Raw genomic sequence first — 19,374 nt, forward strand, 5'->3', positions numbered from 1 at the left:
GCATAGAGTCCCTAACTGCTATGGAGACTGAAAATACTGAAGAGCTGCACTTCCTGCAGGGGTATATGTACTAGGGCAGACTTCAGATTGAAATCTGGTCTCCAACTGCTATCAGGAGTACCCTATACCCATTGGTCCCAAGTCCATCTGCTACATGCTAGGAAATGTTAACCTGTTATGCAGTCATATTAAACCTGTGTGCTAACAACCTTATGAGAGGCTATGTCCCATTATGCCATGTGTATGAAAAACTAGTTATACACTAGTTCAGCTTACTGAAAGAATCTACTAATAAGCAGCATGGAATGGCCAGCCCATGTTTTTGAATCGAAAAAAGTAGGAAAATCAAAAGAAAATCCACAAGCCATGAATGATTTAGCATTAATGATTTTTATTGAAGGGTTTTTTTTTACTGGTGCTCCATCCATATTAGTAACTCCACTGAAAGGCTGGGTAAAAAACTTTCCATCCCATCTTTTACAGACTCAATATGCCATTTATATACAATACTACATACAAACAAGTCACTAGTCTGAGCAATTAGGTCCATCATCCCCAATATTTGAGATAGAGGGCTGAGGAGAAATTTGGTCGCATTAAAAAAAAAGTGTGCAGGAGATTATCACATAAGCAACTGTGTCCCAAATTAAACATCAAATGGTTGATGCAAACAAGTAAACAGATAATCACCCTGATATCATGCAATATATTTCTACTTCAGTACAAAATGGAGAAACATTTTCTAAATCTGATTAGAAAGCAAAGTTAGAGCAAGACCAACAAGTGTTAACACTTTGTGGTCTAACTATAGGTAAACAAAATTTGGTCTGTTTAAAAAGGTGGAATTAAGAGCAAATTAAAGAAATTTTACAACTTTGGCTACTGGATGGTAAATGTCTGTACATGAGGAAACTTTCATGTCTCGACTTACACAACCAGTTTTTTTGCTCTTAGTCAAGCTGACAATTGATGCCGTCAGCTACTTTTAAACTGAGGCATGACAACACTTCAATGGAATATCCTGCCACATCAAAATTTGCTTCTGAAAAATCTGAAATATCCTGGGCCAAACAAACAGAACAAGCTCAGACTGCATACACTATTCCACTCAACCCAAGGCCTGGCAGATAATTTGCAAGAAGTTTAAAACCCACATGTACAAATCAGATTTGGCAAATAATTCAAAAAAACCTACTGGAGGTTTTAGCTATATTGTGGATTTAAACAAAAAAAAGTAGATAAGTTGGTTCAGAAGGGAAGAGAAGAATTGGGGAATGTAGAAAGTGCAGAACATACTAAAATCATTTTGAAATCTGAACATGATTAGGAATCCTACCCATCCTTCCCCACCACAAAGGGAAAATAAAATGTAGCTTGGAGACTTTCTAATGGAGCCTCCACATTTCAAGTGGCAGTGTGTCTTCAACATGGTTTGCCTTCCAGCGTGATCACAGTACCGCCAAGCTTAGCAGCCAGACATGAACGGTCTTTCATGTCCTCCATGCTGTTCACCTGCCATATATGCTTGAGACCTGCAGACAGAGAAGGGTTAAGATTAGGACAGCTCTAAAATAAAAGCTGTCCTGGGAACCCCACAGCCAAGTTGAGTTTTTCCATAAGATGTATGAAAAAGATTAGTACATGTTTCTAATGAATGTATTCTGATATCCTGAAAGCCAGGCTGGTTGTGGGGTCCCTCAGACAGACTTGGTAAACACTGACATATATATTTAAAATCTGCAATGGCAAATACGGCTTATACATACATTTTGGTTACTTTAATTGCAATTGAGCTACGCTATCTTAGGGAGTTGTGCAAATTGCACTAGGGGAAGCAGCTTGGTACAGAACTAGGACAGCACCAAAATCTATTTTTAAAATAGATGTCTTTGGTGGACATTGATATCTGATGAACAAGTGGTGATCTTTTTCATGGCAAATACTTAATCCCATCTCCACTCCCTGTCTTAACAGGGCAGGCAGCAGATCACATATGGAGGAGAAAGTCCAATAGTTAGGTTTACCTGGACATTTCCTTCTGAAGGCATCCTGTGAGCTTGCATAAATCATTTTGTTCTTCAGTGATGCACCCTCTGGAGCCCTGAAAAGGGGGGAAAAAAATGAAAGGCCTAGTATGTTAAAGAGCTATGAAAACAAAATGGCAGCACCAGATTTCTAAAATATTCACACACCCATTTCTTGGACTTTCCTAGCTTTTTCTGTCACCCATATAGGAGCGATTTCCTTGTGCTGTCTTCTGGAACTGGCCTTCAGTGTTTCCAGTTCACCTGGAATCAGGCATCATTAGCCTTTGGTTCAGCTGCCTGGGGATTTGTTTTAATGTAATATTTTTTATTAAACAGGAAAGCAGAGACAGTATATTCCTCAATACCCAACCCCCCCAAATCCCTGAGTGATTTTTTCTGTCTGGACCCTTTATCACCACCAGCTGGTTGCTTAAAGTTGAGACAGTTCCTAGCCCTGGTTCCAAATGAGCTAGAAGCTCTAAGAGCACGAGGGGAAAAAAAAAAAAAACCAAAAAAAAAACCACACTTAGAAGGTAAAGTACTAAGCAGTTTGTTCACGTTTTCTTGCACTGAATGCAAGTTACATAGCAGCGCATTCTAGAGCTAAGAAATGTAACACTCCCAAGACATGTGTTCTAGTACTACTGGGGAAACCCCCCCCCCCCCCCAAAAAAAAAACACACCCCTTACACTTGGAACACCCATCTCTCCACAACAGGGCAGGGTTCACCCTCTGCAGAGTAGAGTAGTGTCTGAACTTTAGGTATTCCACTTGTTACTTGGACAAGTTTCATGTCTAGACTAACAAATTGAGGATACTGTTCATTTGTAAACAGTTATGATGGCTCTACCGAATGACTGTATATAAAAAACTCAAATATAGGAACAGTCTAGCATCGCAAGTCTGAAAAAAATCTACTTTTTTTGTCAAACCATTATCCTATCTGCAACATGAATGGGGTAACCTGCACAGAATAAGAGTTACAAGTCTGAAAAACTTCTCTGGGCAGGCTAGATGGGGGTCTGTCATTTATGTTAAAATAGGACTATATTTGGAAAGTAACATCTGGACCCAAAGGTATATTTAATGCCAACTTCAAGTATGAAACCACAATCTATATCCCCTATACTGGCACATTTTGGTAAAGTCAGACAACCCACCTTTTCCAGAGAAAGCCAAAAAAGTGTAAGGATATATTCCACAAGGAGATTTAGCTTGACTACCTGCCACCATTAACTTGTTTGATCCCATGCAGCAAAATCAAATACAGGTCAGAAACTAAATGTCCAAGGATCATCATTTCTGACACAGCTTTTTCCGAAGTGGGGTTGTGCTTATTCACAGGCAAATACCTGCAAGTTATATAAAGCAAATAGCAAGACAGAAGACTGGAATAGAATAGGCAGGTTTTTTTTTTTTGTTTTTACTTAAAAAGCAAAGTTTTGGCTATGGCTGGAAAACCACTATCTCTGACCTCCTCCTCAAGTAAAAGTTTAGTCACTCCGAACATCCTACTTTGAAGGTCACACCTTTACTTATAGGATCTTCCCCACCAATTCCACCATGGAGTCTTTGAAACAATGATAAATAACCCAAGTTTAAGTCAAAGTGTGCCCATTTCATGTGCTATCCCAATGGAGAGGTCACATGATGCCAAGGCCCTCATTCATACCTGCTCAATTTACTGAGCAACAGCTTTTCCCAACTTACTATAAAGAAATCCTTAAAAGGTCATACCAAGAGACGAAGACTAGTTCTTGCTTTTTCGATTCTGTGGTGGCATAGTTAGCATCATAAAGGGCATAGCGACAATCATTTTTGGGCAGCAGGTTAACGAAGTCTAGGTAGGGATCATCCACTGTCTTGCCAATGTCTCCCACTAGAATCTCCTTGCCCTCCTCTATGATAATCTTCTTATTATCACTACTCAGGCAAAATAGCACAGCTTTCTTCTTCCCTGCTTGGTCGGTTGATCTCCACACTTTCATTTCATTGAAGAGAGCAATGACTTCATCTGCGACAGTTACACCCGAGGCCTACAGAGAAAATATAAAGTCCTTTGTTAGATGTGTGTAAGATGCAGTTTGCTATCAGGGCAGCTGCTACAATTTCAGCCATGTGAAGTCTTTTTACACTAGGAATATGAAGAAACTGGCTGCAACATTAGAACTTGCTGAAGTTTAAAGTTTTTTTTGGCAAGGCCCACAATGCTGTCAAAACACATCCACCATTACCTTCGATTGTAGCCAGTGACAATCTCAGCAGGAAGGGGGCAAGTGCTTATGCCCCATTTCTACCAGCCTCCTCTGTGTAAGGGACAGTTCCTACACAGTAGCTTCCTACTGTGCCACTTGGCAAAGTCTTTGGCGATAACCCACTGTCAAGGAAAGGCCTGTGGATAGCTACCATTGACCTCCCCAGTTTGTGTCGTTCCCCCCCCCCCACACACAAAGATTTGACAGACCCAGCTTGCCTTTGTTTTTCTTCCTGTGGTGGCAGCTCTGCAGCACCATGCCCCCCCCCCTCAGCAGGTAAACAAAATGTAATTTTTCTTTTTTGAAACAGGACTGAGAAGAGAGACAGACAAGACATTTGCACACACACCCACCAACCAGTAATGTTGGCCTGAGGCCCTGGGTGGAAAGATGTCTGCCCTCTTTCAGCTCCTTTGGAGGCAAAAATGACCCTGGCTTTAAAATTAATGAAGACCACTGCTATAGCACAATAGACTTCTCAGATGCCGAAGTTAGAAATATTTATGAAATCCAGAACTTCAGCAATTACCAAGGCCTCTTCCTACATGTGCCTAATGTCACTTTGTAGCAATGCCATCCAAATACACACAGTATTCAATGGCAACTACTAACAATACTTGAAAGCTTCAAGATCCTACAGCCTGGGGCTAATCAAACTGTTAGCAAGTAATACTGGTTTAAATACGAGATTACTGGAATATTCCAGTACAGCACTAAAATATCAGTAGACTGACCAGCAAGACCAAAGGGGGGGTGGGGGGGAAGGGAAGAGCCTGGGATAGCATATATTGCTATACTACAAGCTGCTTCTGCAAGCCTGTGTACTCAATATGCAGAAAGGTTAGTAAGTTTGCTTTAATTCGTCACCTCACTAAAGGAATGAGGTTAGTCAGGGCCCTGGGATTCTGTCCCTCCACCCACCTCTAGAGAATTGTGAAAGTTACTGTATTTTTCGCTCCATAAAGACACACCTAGGATTCGGGGGGGGGGGGGGGGGGGGTGCGCTAAACTGGCTTTGTGCGTCTTATGGAGCAGATTAGGGAGTGCATAACTTGTATCCCTATTTTGTTTTTTGGGTCTGGGGAGGGCCATTTTGGTCCACTCCCCAGATCAGAAAACTTAGTGGGGGGGGGGAACCCCAAACCCCCCATCCACCACTTTAAATTTAAAGTACAACCCCCCACCAAGACCTGCCAAAAGTCCCTGGTGGTCCAGGAGCGATCTCCTGCACTTGGGCCGTTGCTGCTGGTAATCAGAATGGCACAGATGGCCTTTGCCCTTACTATGTCACAGGGGCCTTGCCTCAAACCTCCTCAGTCTGTCACAAGCTAACATATGTATGCAACTCTACAAGGTGGGCTGGTATTGAGGATGGCCAATTCAGCCTGCTATCTACAGAAACAGTTTGTGGTAAGCAAGTTTGCTTTCCTCCCCCCCATTGATAAGTAGGCTGAATTAGCTGCCATTAGTAAGGAGTCCCAAGCAGAGTGCAAATAGAAACAATCTAAGCTCCCTTGGAGAGATGATTAAGTAGAAATAAGACTTCAAACTTCTTGCCAGAGTTTATTGTCCAGACAGTAGTGGGACATGAGTGCACCAAAATCCACATAGCTTTACAAATGTAAGAGGAACTTCACACGGAGATGGCAGTAAAAGTGGCCACAGCTCTCACTTGAGCTTTTGAGTGATCTGAATTCTGGCAAGATCGTGGCAATAATGAATATAGTCCACTATCCGGTTGGATAAGGTACTCTTGGGAACAGGCATGCCAAGTTTATTAGGGTCAAACAAGTTTGAGAAGCATGATGTGGCAGAGCCCTTTTTGTAGTAGGCCAAATCCCACATCCATCCACCTGGGTGGGTGATAAACCAATACTTCCTAGATTAAACCCCTATTGCAGGAAATATTCTAAATTAAATATTTTTGTAGAAACAGTGAAACAAGAATATCTGATCAGGGAACATGGGACAGTTTTCAGCATTCCTCAAAAGAGTGAGAGAGACACCAGATCCAAATATGAGCTAGAGTAGAATTCTTACAGGCCTTTAATAGGGTAGAGTCACTGCTGAAAGGAAACTTCGTGCAATAGTGATCTTTCATGAGAAGTTTGACAGATCAGGCCTAGAGTCCCAATGAAGAGGCCAAACTGCAACCTTACCAAAATATGCATATCATGGCCTTATTGGCTAAACCAGAGCCACTGCAGGTCCAGTTAGCACCTAACATCTGGATTATTCCCTCCAGGATGAAACAGATTTTTGCCCTCCAGCCACAACTGAGTCAGAGCACTTATTCTGCTGAAATCTAACTGCTTTGGAATTCTTAGGAGTCACCATCAGTTCCATGTAAGGGAACCTCCATTATCCTCTCTTGGAAGGCTTCCTGGCCAAGCTTCCACTTTGGGATCTAGCATGTTCCTGCTGATAAAAGTCTTGAATGTTGACCATTCCTTCAAAAATGCATTTCTGAGATTTGCAGAAGATTCTGTTCTGCCCAGCAAAATAAGACTCACTTCCTTGCCCACCAATGGGCTCTGGATGCCCCCTTGTTGGTTCACATCAGCAACAGCTGTAGTGTTAAAAGTATGCAAAATGCTTTACCCTAAGGCCAGGATGTGCAGTAAAGCTAGCTTGATGGCCCTGGTTGCCAACCTGTTTATGGACCAAGAGGACTCCTCTCTTGACCAGAGCCCTCGAGAACACAGATCGTAACAGTGGGCTCCCTAGCCCTCCAAGTTTGCACCAGTACTCATAGGAGGGTCTATAGTCATTCCCTTGCAAAGATTCAGGGAGACTATCCACTAGGACAGGTTCTACCTCAGTTTCAGGAAAGGAAAATGAACTAAATACTGGATTTGTGGAGAAGTCTGCAGGGGTCACATGCGAGTTCTGACCCATGGAACCAAATCCAAGGTTGCCACCAAACCTAGAAACTGACCACAATGCCAAGTGCTGTGAGCTTTGTACTTGTCCGATTTCAACTTTTGGTGCCAGATGAACTTAAGACTGGAAGTAAAGAGCACACAGATATTCTAAACAAGACTGAAGGAATCTGCTCTAAAACTTGTACCACCCTGATGGATAGGTTTGACATTCCTGAAGAGATCCAACTGAAGATGGAAAAAAAGCATCATGCACTGCCAAGTAAGATACAACACACTGACAAGGCAAAAGCCTCTCAAATATATCCAGTAACAGGAAGATGCGAATGAGTCATTGGGTTTTAATAAAGCACTTAGAGAAGACCAGCTCACAGCAGAGACTATGAATTCTTTGCTTGTATTTACATAAAAGAGGATGTTTGGGAGATACCAGAGCCAGAAGTTGTATTTATGGTGATTTGTAAGAACAAAATCAGTGAACCTGGATGATATAAAAGAAAATTCCTTACCTGCTAATTTTTGTTCCTGTAGTACCATGGATCAGTCCAGACAGTGGGTTATATCCCCCAACCAGCAAATGGAGTCAGAACAGAGTTTGAGAGCATCAGCATATAGAGTAGTGCACCCTCTGCTGGAGCTCAGTATTACGCATAGCAAAGCCCAAAAGCAAAACACAACATTTTGGATCCAGATCCGTCCCCAAAAAGGAACAGAGAAAGATATAAGTAAACAAAACGGTCAACGGGACCACCAACAGTCAACTTGTGAGGAGCTGTGAACAGCAACAATAATCAGAGAAACAGAATGAAAGTTACCTGGAAGAATCCGAGCAGGACCTAATGAAACCCCTAGTGGCGGGTGTCTGGACTGATCCATGGTACTACAGGAACGAAAATTAGCAGGTAAGGAATAATTTTCTTTTCCCTGTACATACCTGGATCAGTCCAGACAGTGGGATGTACCCAAGCTTCCCTAAACCGGGTGGGGTCCTGAGAGACCTGCTCGAAGAACTTGATCGCCAAAAGAACCCGTGTACTGAGGCGCCAGGTGTAGTCTGTAATGTCTGGAAAAAGCGTGCAACGACTTCCACGTCGCCGCACGGCAGATTTCCTGGGAGGAAACGGAGCGAGATTCCGCCCAGGACGCTGCTTAGGATCGCGTGGAATGAGCCGACACGCTGCGAGGCGGCATCCGCCCCGCCGCAATGTAAGCCGATGAGATGGCGTCCTTTATCCAGCGCGCAATAGTCGTCTTGAATGCCTGAGAACCTCTCCTCGCTCCTGACCAGAGGACAAACAAATGATCGTATACCCGGAAGTCATTGGTAACCTCCAGGTAACTGAGCAGCACACGCTTGACGTCCAGGAGCCGGAGAGCTCCTGGATGCTGGAAGCTCCACCGTTTGATTGACGTGGAAGGCAGAGACCACCTTTGGTAGGAAGGATGGCACCATACGAAGGGAAACCCGGGAGTCGGAGGAACGCAGATAAGGGTCCCGGCAGGACAAGGCTTGGAGCTCCGAGATCCGGCGAGCAGAAGAGATGGCTACCAGGAAAACCGTCTTGAGGGTCAGGTCCTTGAGGGAGGACCCCCTCAGGGGTTCAAAAGGAGGGCCCCGACAGCGGTCGCAGCACCAAGTTGAGGCTCCAAGAAGGGAAAGGATCCCTGACCGGTGGCCGTAGGTGTTTGGCACCCTTCAGAAAACGTGCGATATCCAGCTGAAGGGGTAGAGAGCAGTCCTTCTGTACCAAGACATTCAAGGTCGCCACCTGAACCCGGAGTGAATTATAGGCAAGACCCTTATCCAGACCATCCTGTAGGAAATGAAGGATCAGCGGGACAGTCGCCTCCATGGTTTGGACCCCGCGGTCGGAGCACCAGGCTTCGAAGACCTTCCAAACTCGAACATAAGTGACGGAGGTCGAAGACTTGAGGGAACGAAGCATCGTTGAGATCACTGTCTCCGGGTAGCCTCTGTGGCGGAGACGGCACCGTTCAAAAGCCAGGCCGCAAGACAGAAGAGTTCTGCCTGCTCGAAAAATACCGGCCCCTGACACAGAAGATGAGACAGGCGAAGTGGGCCGTCCGTCATCTGAAGTAGATCTGCGAACCATGGCCGACGGGGCCATTCCGGGGCGACGAGAATTACAGTCCCTCGATGATGTTCCAACCTGCGGAGAACCTTGCCAACCAGAGGCCAAGGAGGAAACACATAGAGCAGTTGATCCGATGGCCACGGAAGGGTGAGGGCATCCACCCCCTCCGCGCTGCGCTCTCTTCTGCGGCTGAAGAAGTGTGGAGCCTTGGCGTTGAGAAAGGTTGCCATTAGATCGAGGCGTGGAGTCCCAACGACGGACGATGAGATGCATTGCCTCTGAGAGAGCCCACTCGCCGGGGTCTAGCTGTTGACGACTCAGGAAGTCCGCCTGAACGTTGTCCACCCCGGCGATGTGAGAGGCCGCTATCTGGACGAGATTGCTCTCTGCCCACTCCATCAGGGGAGTTGACTCGAGGGAGACATGCTTGCTTCTTGTCCCCCCTTGACGATTGATGTAGGCCACGGTGGTGGCGTTGTCCGAGAGGATCCTCACCTCTCTGTGTCGCACCAGGGGAAGAAAACGCTGGAGAGCGAAACGCATGGCTCTCGTTTCCAGGCGATCGGCCACTTTACCTCCTCTGGCGTCCAAGTTCCCTGCGTGGCGCTTCTTTCGCAGACTGCACCCCATCCTGCGAGGCTGGCATCAGTGGTCACCACCACCCAATTGGGAACCTCGAGCGAGACTCCGAGCCAGATGCGAGGGGACAAGCCACCAATCCAGGCTTTTCCTGGCTAATGGTGGAAGCGGCAGGATCACCTGGTATTCCTGGGAGACTGGTTTCCAACGGGATAGCAGGGACGCCTGCAGTGGACGCAGGTGTGCAGACGCCCAGGGTACCATGTTGATGGTAGAGGCCATTACTCCCAGGAGCTGCAGATAATTCCAGGCGCTTGGTTCTTCCAAAGCCGAAAACCGAGACACGTGCTCCCTCAGGGCTTGCGCCTTGTCCTGGCGCAGGAACACCATACCCCGCCGGGTATCGAAGCTCGCTCCTAAGAAATCCAGGTGTTGCGAGGGCACAAGGGAACTCTTTGGAAGGTTCACCACCCAGCCCAGAGAGCGTAGGAATTGTACTACTCTGGCCACTGAGGTCTGACCATGTGAGAAGGACTTTGCTCGAATCAGCCAGTCGTCTAGGTACGGATATACTAGGATACCCTCCTTGCGGAGGGCCGCCGCCACCACTACCATGATCTTTGTGAAGGTCCGAGGTGCGGTCGCCAAACCGAAGGGAAGCGCCTTGAACTGAAAGTGTTGACTGAGAATCTTGAAGCGAAGATACCGCCGGTGAGCCGGCAGGATGGGAATGTGCAAGTATGCTTCCGAGAGATCCAGTGAAACGAGGAATTCTCCCTTGTGCACTGCGGCAATCACTGATCGAAGAGTCTCCATGCGGAACCGGCTGACCCTGAGGGCCTTGTTTACCTCCTTCAAGTCCAGGATGGGCCGAAAGGAACTGTCCTTTTTGGGAACGATGAAGTAAATGGAATAGTGGCCCAAGCCCACCTCGAAGGGGACGGGAACGATGGCCCCTATTTCCTGCAGTCGGTCTAGTGTTTGTTGAAACGCTATCCTCTTGAGATGCGAACCGCAGGGGGAGAAGATGAACCGGTCCCTCAGGGGGCGGACAAACTCCAAGGCGTAACCGTCTCTTATGGTGTCCAGCACCCACTGGTCCGTGGAGATAACTGCCCACTCCTCGTAGAAGTCCATAAGGCGGCCTCCGATCCAGGGAGGTGAGAAGTGGGCTCCTTTGGCATCATTGGGAGGACTTTGTGGGCGGATTTCCCTGCCCTGGACCCTCTCTCGCGGGCCTCCACCCACGAAAGGAACGAGACCAAGGCTGGGATCTAGTCTGCTGTGTCTGGGAACCGGACTGCCGGTAAGACCTATAACGTCGCTGTGCCCTGGCTCTACCGGAAGAAAAAGACCTGAAGGAACGCTGTCTATCCTCCGGCAGCCGATGCACCGAATTTGCCCCCAGTGACTTGATGATCTGATCCAGGTCCTCTCCAAATAAACACTTTCCCCGAAAGGGGAGGGAGCCAAGGATCGACTTGGAGGAAGCATCCGCCGCCCAGTTGCGAAGCCACAAGAGCCATTGGGCTGCTACAACCGAAACCATGGACCACACCATTACGCGAAAGATCATACAAGGCGTCCGCCCCGTATGCTATGGCAGATTCCAGACGGTCTGCCTGGGCGGCCTCTTCGGGGGGGCAACTCCTGAGAGGTGAGAAGCTGCTGTACCCAGAGTAAGCTGGCCCTTTGCGCGAGCGAACTGCACATCACGGCCCGCATACCTAGGGCGGAGACTTTGAAGACCCTCTTGAGGAAGGTTTCTAGTTTACAGTCCTGCATATCCCGCAGGGCCGTTCCACCCGTGACCGGGATGGTCGTCCTCTTGGTCACTGCTGACACCGCTGAGTCCACCTTGATAAGATCCAAAAAATCCTCAGGGAGCGGGTATAGCTTTTCCATGGCGCGTGTGACTTTCAAGGACGCCTCGGGAGTGTCCCACTCCCTGGTGAGAAGCTGTAGGAAGGACTCATGGATAGGGAAAGCCCTTGCCCTAGGACGGAGGGTGGCAAGTACTGGATCCCCTTTGCGAGAAGAGGTGGTGACAGCAGGAGCCACAGGGATTGGCGGGTCGAGGTCCAGCTCCTGAATATGGTGGATAAGTTCATCCAGCTCTTCTTTTTGAAAAATCTGTAGGGCTCAAGGGTCGTCCCCCTCCGTATGTCCATCCGGATGCACCTCCGGGGGTTCCGGGGAGTCGTCTCTCACCGGCGAAGCAGTCCCCGTGGTACGCCAGGGTGGCACGGGAGAGGGACCCGGCAGGGATCCAGGCGTAACGGGTGAGGCGGTGAGACCAACAGCAAGTTTAGGAACCTTGGGGGGAGGGGCCCCAGGGGATTCAGCACCTGCGCTCCCATACCCTGTAAATAAGCCATGTGCATTGCCAGAATAAAATCAGGTGAGAAAAACGGGGGGCTGATTGGAATCCCTGGGGGGGGACCGTCCTGGGAGCCCCGGTCGGGCAAACCCCCCGCCGGGGGTAAAGCCTGTTGAGAGCCAGTGCAACCAATCCTGTCTGCATCTGGGAGTGAGTCCGTCTCACGCTGTGCCCCTAAAATGGCCGCCGTTCCCGCCAAAGGCAGAGTCGTGGCCGGCCCGCGCCACCCGGGCTGAGGAGGAGGCAGGTCCGAAATCGCACCGGAGGACTGCAGGGTGCCTTCCCCGTTGGGGAAGCACCGCTCACAAAGCCCCTCCCTCAGAAATTGATTCCCCGGTTTGCTGCAGGCCTCACACCGAGGACCGCGGCATGTCAGCACCGGGAAAAAAGCCTCGGGGGGGGGGGGGGCCCCAAAAATGAGCTAGTGCCGTGGGGGGGGCCTGGAATGGCCCTAACAACCCGCCGAAGGGGTCCAGGAACTGCGGGGGAAAACCCCCGTTTCAGTTGAGCACACATCTGTGGGCGGAGCTTGCGAACCACGGGACCCACAAACGACGCGTGGAGCGGCCGGAACCACCGGCATCCACGGGGCACCACCAAAAAGAAGCAAACCTGTGGAGAAAGAAACTCAAAAAACTTCCACTTACCCCAACGGAAGAGGAAAGGAGTACAGAATAGAGAAGGCAGAGCCACAGACACACACCACCTCAAAAATTGAAAAGTCTTTTTTTTTTTTTTTAATTTTAAGGATCCAAAAAGAAGAGAAACATAAGACAGGGAAATACTGTGGAGAAAAAGAAAGAAATAACCAAAAATGAAGAAACCCTGTCAATCTGGGGGAGCTAGTGGATCCCCCTGCTCACATCTGCTGGAGTCAGAAGAATACTGAGCTCCAGCAGAGGGTGCACTACTCTATATGCTGACGCTCTCAAACTCTGTTCTGACTCCATCTGCTGGTCGGGGGATATAACCCACTGTCTGGACTGATCCAGGTATGTACAGGGAATAGGGCATCATGAAGCTACAAAGCAGCAAATAGCCTGGTCCAGTCCAGATTTACACTCCAGAAGTCCTGAAAGAACTCAAATGAAATTAGACTACTAGTAATTTGTAATATTAAAATTGTACCTGAAGACTAGCTAAAATATAAAACTGAACTTTAAAAATGGCTCCAGGCAAAGATTAGTAAGCCTGACTTCAGTGCCAGGAATTGTAGCTTCTATATAAAGATGATATTTATAGTACACAGCCAGCATGGATTTCAACAAGGGGGAATTCTTGATTCAATTTGCTATTTATTTATTTATTTTTTTAAGGGCTTAACATGTGGATAGTGATAATCTGATGGATATAGTATATTTGTCAAATGCCTTCTGAAAACCCACAGTCCCTCATGAGAAATGTTTAGTGTCATAGGTAAGAGGCAATGTTCCATTGTAAATTGCAAACTAATTAAAAAGATAGGAAACTGTAGGACTAAGTGGTCATTTTCACAATGGAAAAATGTAAACTGGAGTACCTCAGGGATCTGTACTGGGACTGATGCTAAATGATCTGGAAAAGGGAACACGCAAGGTGATTAAAGTTTGCAGATGACAGTTATGAGATGTGAAATAAGCAGATGAGAAATTGCAAGACCACCTTGAGAGACTGCGCAAACTGGTGCACATAGGGAAAAAATAACCCACACTGAAGTTATACATTAGGTTCTATATCTAGGAGTTTCAACTGAGGAAGAGTATATGGACAATACTTTGAAACCCTCAGCTCAGTATTCAGCAGTCAAAGTGGCAAACAATCAGGCCGACTGAGCGCAATGTTAACCTGTCATTGGACGTGTTTTTTCCCTTACCCAGTAAGGGGCGGAAAATGCGCATCCAACCCGCTGAACCTAATAGTGCCCTCATGCAAATGCATGTTGATGGCCCTATTAGGTATTCACGCGCGATTCAGAAAGTAAAATGTGCAGCCAAGACGCACATTTTACTTTCAGAAATTAGCACCTACCCAGAATTTCTTCCGGCACTGGAATAGTAAAAAAAATACAAAAAAAAAAAAAAACCACAACTGCTTTTCTGTGCACCCTCTGACTTAATATCATGGCGATATTAAGTTGGAGGTCCCGAAGAGTAAAAAAAAATTTTGAAGTCTGCCGGCGGTTGTCGAGTTGAAAACTGGATGCTCAATTCTGCTGGCGTCCGGTTTCCGAGCCCGTGGCTGTCAGCAGGCTCGAGAACTGATGCCGGCAAAATTGAGCGTCAGCTGTCAAACCCACTGACAGCCGCCACTCCTGTCAAAAAGGAGGCGCTAGGGACCCTAGCGCCTCCTTTTGCCCGTTTCTACCGCCAGGCCTCATTGGAATAGTATCGCACACACAGGCGAGTGGGCCTGTGTGCACGCCGGGAGAGCGGGCATTTGCCCGCTCTCGCGGACTTTACTGGATCGACCTGAATGTTGGGAATTAGGAAAGGGAGAACAAAATGAGGTGAGAGGTAGAATGCTCCAAGTGTTATGCACAATTCTGGTTGTTATATCAAACAGATATAGCTGAACTGGAAATGGTGAAGGGCAGCCAAAGTGATAAAAGGGGATGGAACAGTTCCCCTATGGGGAAAGGCTAAAGAGGTTAGGACTCTGAGAAGAGACAGCTGGGGATGGGGGAAGATACAATAGAAGGCTATAAAAAATGTGGACCTGTCAGTCTTTCAAATACAAAAACTAGGGGACCCCATGAAATTAGCAAGTAGCACTTAAAACTAGTCTTAGAAAATTCACTTAATACACAATTAAGCTCTGGAATTCATTGGAGGATGTGGCAGAGGCAGCCAGAATAGCTGCGTAAAAAAAAAAAAAAAAAAAAAAAGAAAGAAATTTGGACAAGTTCTTGGAGAACACCATTAGCCAGATGGACTTGGGAAAAGCCACTACTTATCCCTCAGCATTAGCAATATGGGACCTCCATCTGACCTAGTACAGAAAATCTTATGTTCTTATGACAACTTGGACCTTATCAACCAATTGAGATATGAACTGTAAACATTTTCCTTCTGCAAAAAAGCAAGTTTGCTTACCGTAAACGGTGTTTCTGTAGATAGTTCCCATGACAGCATGGCTAATTCATCCTGTCATTCAGGGCCCAGGAGGCAGATCCTAGAGCTTTGCTCTCTGCAGCTGCGCTTGTGTTCTCGCCCAGGAAAGTAAGATTCTCCTCAGTCTGAATAAGCTTCAACTTAGTTGAATAGACAGTGACTACCATGGAGGAGGGAGGGTCAGCATGGCTAATCATCCTGCTATCTATGGAAACACTGTTTACAGTAAGCAAACTTGCTTTTTCCCCCATTGATAGCAGGGCTGAGTTAGCCATGCTGTCATGTGAGTCCCAAGCTCCCAATCACGCTGTCCGTGATGTGTATGTTTGCGTGATCCATATTAGTGTGGCAGTCACTGTGGACAGGAGGATAGAGACTGCAGGATTGCTTGCCCTATCTTCGGATCAGTGGCTGCTTGTTGATCAAGGCAGCAGTGGGATGTGAAGGTATGGAGCGATGACCATGTAGCTGCCTTACAAATGCCTATAGGTTGTACATTTGAGATGTGCCATGGAGGCAGTCACTGCCCTGACTTTGTGAGCTTTCGGAACAGAATGTAGATTAGTTTTCTAGTAGCAGAATTTGATGCTCTGTGCTATCCAGCTGGAGATGGTGTGTTTAGCCACTGGTAGTCCAGGTCTTTTGGGTCGAAAGACAAATAGTTGGAGATTGAGGATGTAGGTGAGTTAGCCCTTTAATGAAAGGGGAGAGCAAGGGGTGATTGGAGAGCCCAGTTAACAATATTCCTAGGATATGCCCCTATGGCACTAAGATGAACTCTAATGGATGAAGTTGCTAGCCCAGCTGTGTATTATAGTGTATGAAGGTAGTCCATGAGTAGCTCGGGTGAGCAGTCCAATGGAGAGATGAGTATAGCAGGTGCAGAAGCATCCCCTGTTCTTGGAACAGTAGACCTGGGCCTTTGATGGACAGTCATAGAAGGAAACTGTACCATGGGTGTCTGGGGCTATGTGTATCAGTTGAGCTGTCTGCTATGCACTTTTGAATTATCCTGGTAATGAGTGGTATGGGCGGAAAGGCATACAGAAGGCCTGTTGTCCACGGGCTGAGGAAGGCATCCTGAGTGGGCTGGGTCATACTGAGCAGAAGTTGGAAACTTGAGTGTTGATTTCCATTGCAAAGAGATCTATTGAAGTGTCCCCCATTGTATGAAGATGTGAGCTACTTCTGAGTTGAGAGCCCATTCGTGAGGATGAAAGATGCGACTTAGCCTGTCTGCTCTTGTATTTGCTATGCCCAGTAGGTAAGTTGCTTGCAAATGTATACAATGTCTGTGAGTGTGTTCGAAGATTTTAGGGTTTCCTTGCATAGGGACCATGAACCGGACCCTCCTTGTTTGTTGATGTAAGACATCACCACCTGATTGTCCATGTAGATCATGACCTTGTGGCCCTTCAGGTGGTCTTGAAACACCAAGTGCATTTTGAATCTCTCCGAGTTCCAATAAATTTGCAAGGTCTGTTCGGACATTGTCCATAAACCTTGTGTTTTGTAAATTTCAAGGTGTGCTCCCCATCCCTTGCGGGATGCATCGGTGATCAATACTGTGTTGTGAGTGGGACTGAACAATGCTCCCTTGGAAAGGGTGGAGTCCAGGAGCCACCATGCTATGTCCTCTCATCTCGGATGTCAATAATAGATGTTGTCAATGGTTGAGAGTGTTTCCATTGATGTTTTAAGCCCTACTGCAGGCATTGCATATGTAGCCTGGTATTTGGGACCATGAAAATGGCTGCTGCCATGTGACCTAGTACAATTAAAAAAAGCTTGTCTTGCCGAAGGTCTCAGAGTTAGGTTCAGCAACTGGAGTTGACATTTGTATTGCCCTGTCCTTTGGCAGGTATGCTCTGTTCCGAGTTGTGTCTAGTCAAGCTCTGATGAATTGTAGAGTTTGTTGGCTGCAGATGAGATTTCTGAAAGTTGATCACCAGCCCCAATTCCTGTAAGCACTCTAACACCTGGAGGTGGTCGATCAAGATGTCTTGAGTCGAGGCTATTATCAACCAATTGTCCAGATATGGAAAGATGGTCATATCCTGTTGTCTGAGATGAGCCACCACCACTATCATGCATTTGGTGAAAACTCTAGGTGCAGCTGATAGTCCAAAGGGGAGAACCTTGTACTGTAGGACTTTCTGGAAGCCACCAGGACCAGAGACACTCAGATCGAGCAGAACAGAGTCACCTTTCTGTTACGGGGGATACAAACATCCACATCTGGGCTCCCCAGAGGTGAAATATCTGGTTTGCTATCCCCTGGGTCCAGATACCACTTGTGGGGTCCGAAAGCATGACTGAGCTTGTCCACGGTTATGTTCTCTGTTCCAGCCAGATACATGACCCAGGCCTGGATCACTTCCTGACACAGGAGGTACAATCCAGAGCCTCTCTGCTTGTTGACATTATATACCTTTTTGATTGTTTGGATCTGGACAACTGATCTCTGAAAGCCCACAGTGCATATCTGATCACCTGGAGCTACAGGAAATTTATTTGACATGCTTCTTGTGCATGGAGCCCCTCACCCCAGGTAGATGCATCTGTCATAAGGATGATTTGGGTAGGGGGACTTTGTAAAGATATTCCCTGTTCCAAATTTGAGTATCTACCACCATGACAGAGTCCCAGAGAGATGGGGTGATTTGGATGTGATGCTGGAGGCTCTGCATGGCCTGGTGCTATTGCAGCCTCAGGGTCCATTAGGCTCTGCACATGTGCAAACATGCCAAGGGAGCAACATGAATGGTTGCAGTCATGTGGCCTAAGCCTCAACATGTGCTGAGCTGACACTTGCTGGCTCTGTTCAATCACTGCCACCATGAACTTCAAGGTGACTACCCTGGAATGTGGCAAGAAGGCTTCTGCCTGAGCCATGTCTAGCAGGGCTCTTATGAAGTCCCAATTGAAGTGACTGGGTAGTTAATCATTCAGGTGTTTAAGTCACAGGATTTGTCAAGTACATGGACTGAGTGGCTCCTGCCTGATATTGGCAGGTCAAGAGTGCATCATTCAGATAAAGGAAAACACTCCCAGCTTGCAGAGATGTGCCCCCACCACAGCCAGGCATTTTGTGAAGACACATGGGGCAGATGTTAGCCTGACTGGCACCACTGTACTCGAAGTGCTGTTTTCCACAAATCTTCCAAGTCACAGAAGTATTTCAGATCTCAATGTGGAGTGTACACATCCTTCAAATCAAGAGAGCATAGCTAGTTCCCTTTTCGTAAGAGGGGAATCAAGATGCCCAGGGAAATCATCTTGAACTTCTCTTTAAAAAAACTTGTTCAAGACCCTCAGGTCTAGGATGGGATGAGTCCTCCTGTTTTCTTTGGAATAAGGAATACTTGAGTAGTATTCCTGCCCTCTTTGCCTTGTGGACAGGTTAGACTGCTCTGGCCATTAAGAGGGTGGAGAGCTCCCTTATCAATACCTCCTGATGCACTACTGGCACCCAAAACGGACAGAGCAATTTGGCAGGTCCCCCAATAGGTTTAATTCATACCCTTGGCAGACAGATAATGGACAGAACCTACTGATCAATGAAGAACTGCAGCCTGAGGGGGATCTAGCATCTCTGCTCCCACAATCCAGTCAAAATCCCATTCCCAAGATTTGACTGGGGCTTGGGAGCTCTCTCCCCTGCTGGGATGTCCATGGGAACTCACCTGCTGTGAATGGGAGCAAGGGGCCAGAGAATAGTATTCTCTCTAGTGGTAAAGAGACTTCCTCTGCCTTGCCAATGAGGGCAGGTCAGAAGTGTTGGATGGTCTCATGGTGGTCCTGCAACTAGGCTACCAAAGATATTCTCTCCCGGGCATGGAAAGTCAGCGAGTCTTTCCTGTACCTCCGCTCCGAGATCAGAGGCCTGCAGCTATGCCATTCTGTGGGCACAGACTTGTAATGCAGTTTTGAAAGCATCATAGGTTGTACAACCCTCATGCACCAGTGACATGAGGGTGTCCAGGCTGCTGTTGAGGCAGCTGCTTCTAGACATGGAGTATTGGCTCACATAGAGCTGGTAGGAGACTATGTGGGCAATGAGCA

The 19,374-nt window shown here is 47.2% G+C and overlaps 1 protein-coding gene across 1 annotated transcript in view; it reads right to left on the reverse strand.

Annotated features, from left to right (window-relative positions):
• Positions 1-371: 371 nt before the first annotated feature.
• Positions 372-19,374, reverse strand: part of LOC115097279 (cofilin-2-like) — a 29,736-nt gene continuing 10,733 nt past the window's right edge. The window contains exons 2-4 of the mRNA XM_029612954.1: positions 3,766-4,064; positions 2,025-2,101; positions 372-1,532 (exon numbers count right to left, since the gene is read on the reverse strand). Coding sequence (XP_029468814.1) covers positions 1,423-1,532; positions 2,025-2,101; positions 3,766-4,064 — 486 coding nt within the window. The 3' untranslated portion in view covers positions 372-1,422. The remainder of the gene's footprint in view (positions 1,533-2,024; positions 2,102-3,765; positions 4,065-19,374) is intronic.

Source organism: Rhinatrema bivittatum, chromosome 8 (genome assembly GCF_901001135.1).
Source record: "Rhinatrema bivittatum chromosome 8, aRhiBiv1.1, whole genome shotgun sequence".
Classification (NCBI taxonomy): domain Eukaryota; kingdom Metazoa; phylum Chordata; class Amphibia; order Gymnophiona; family Rhinatrematidae; genus Rhinatrema; species Rhinatrema bivittatum.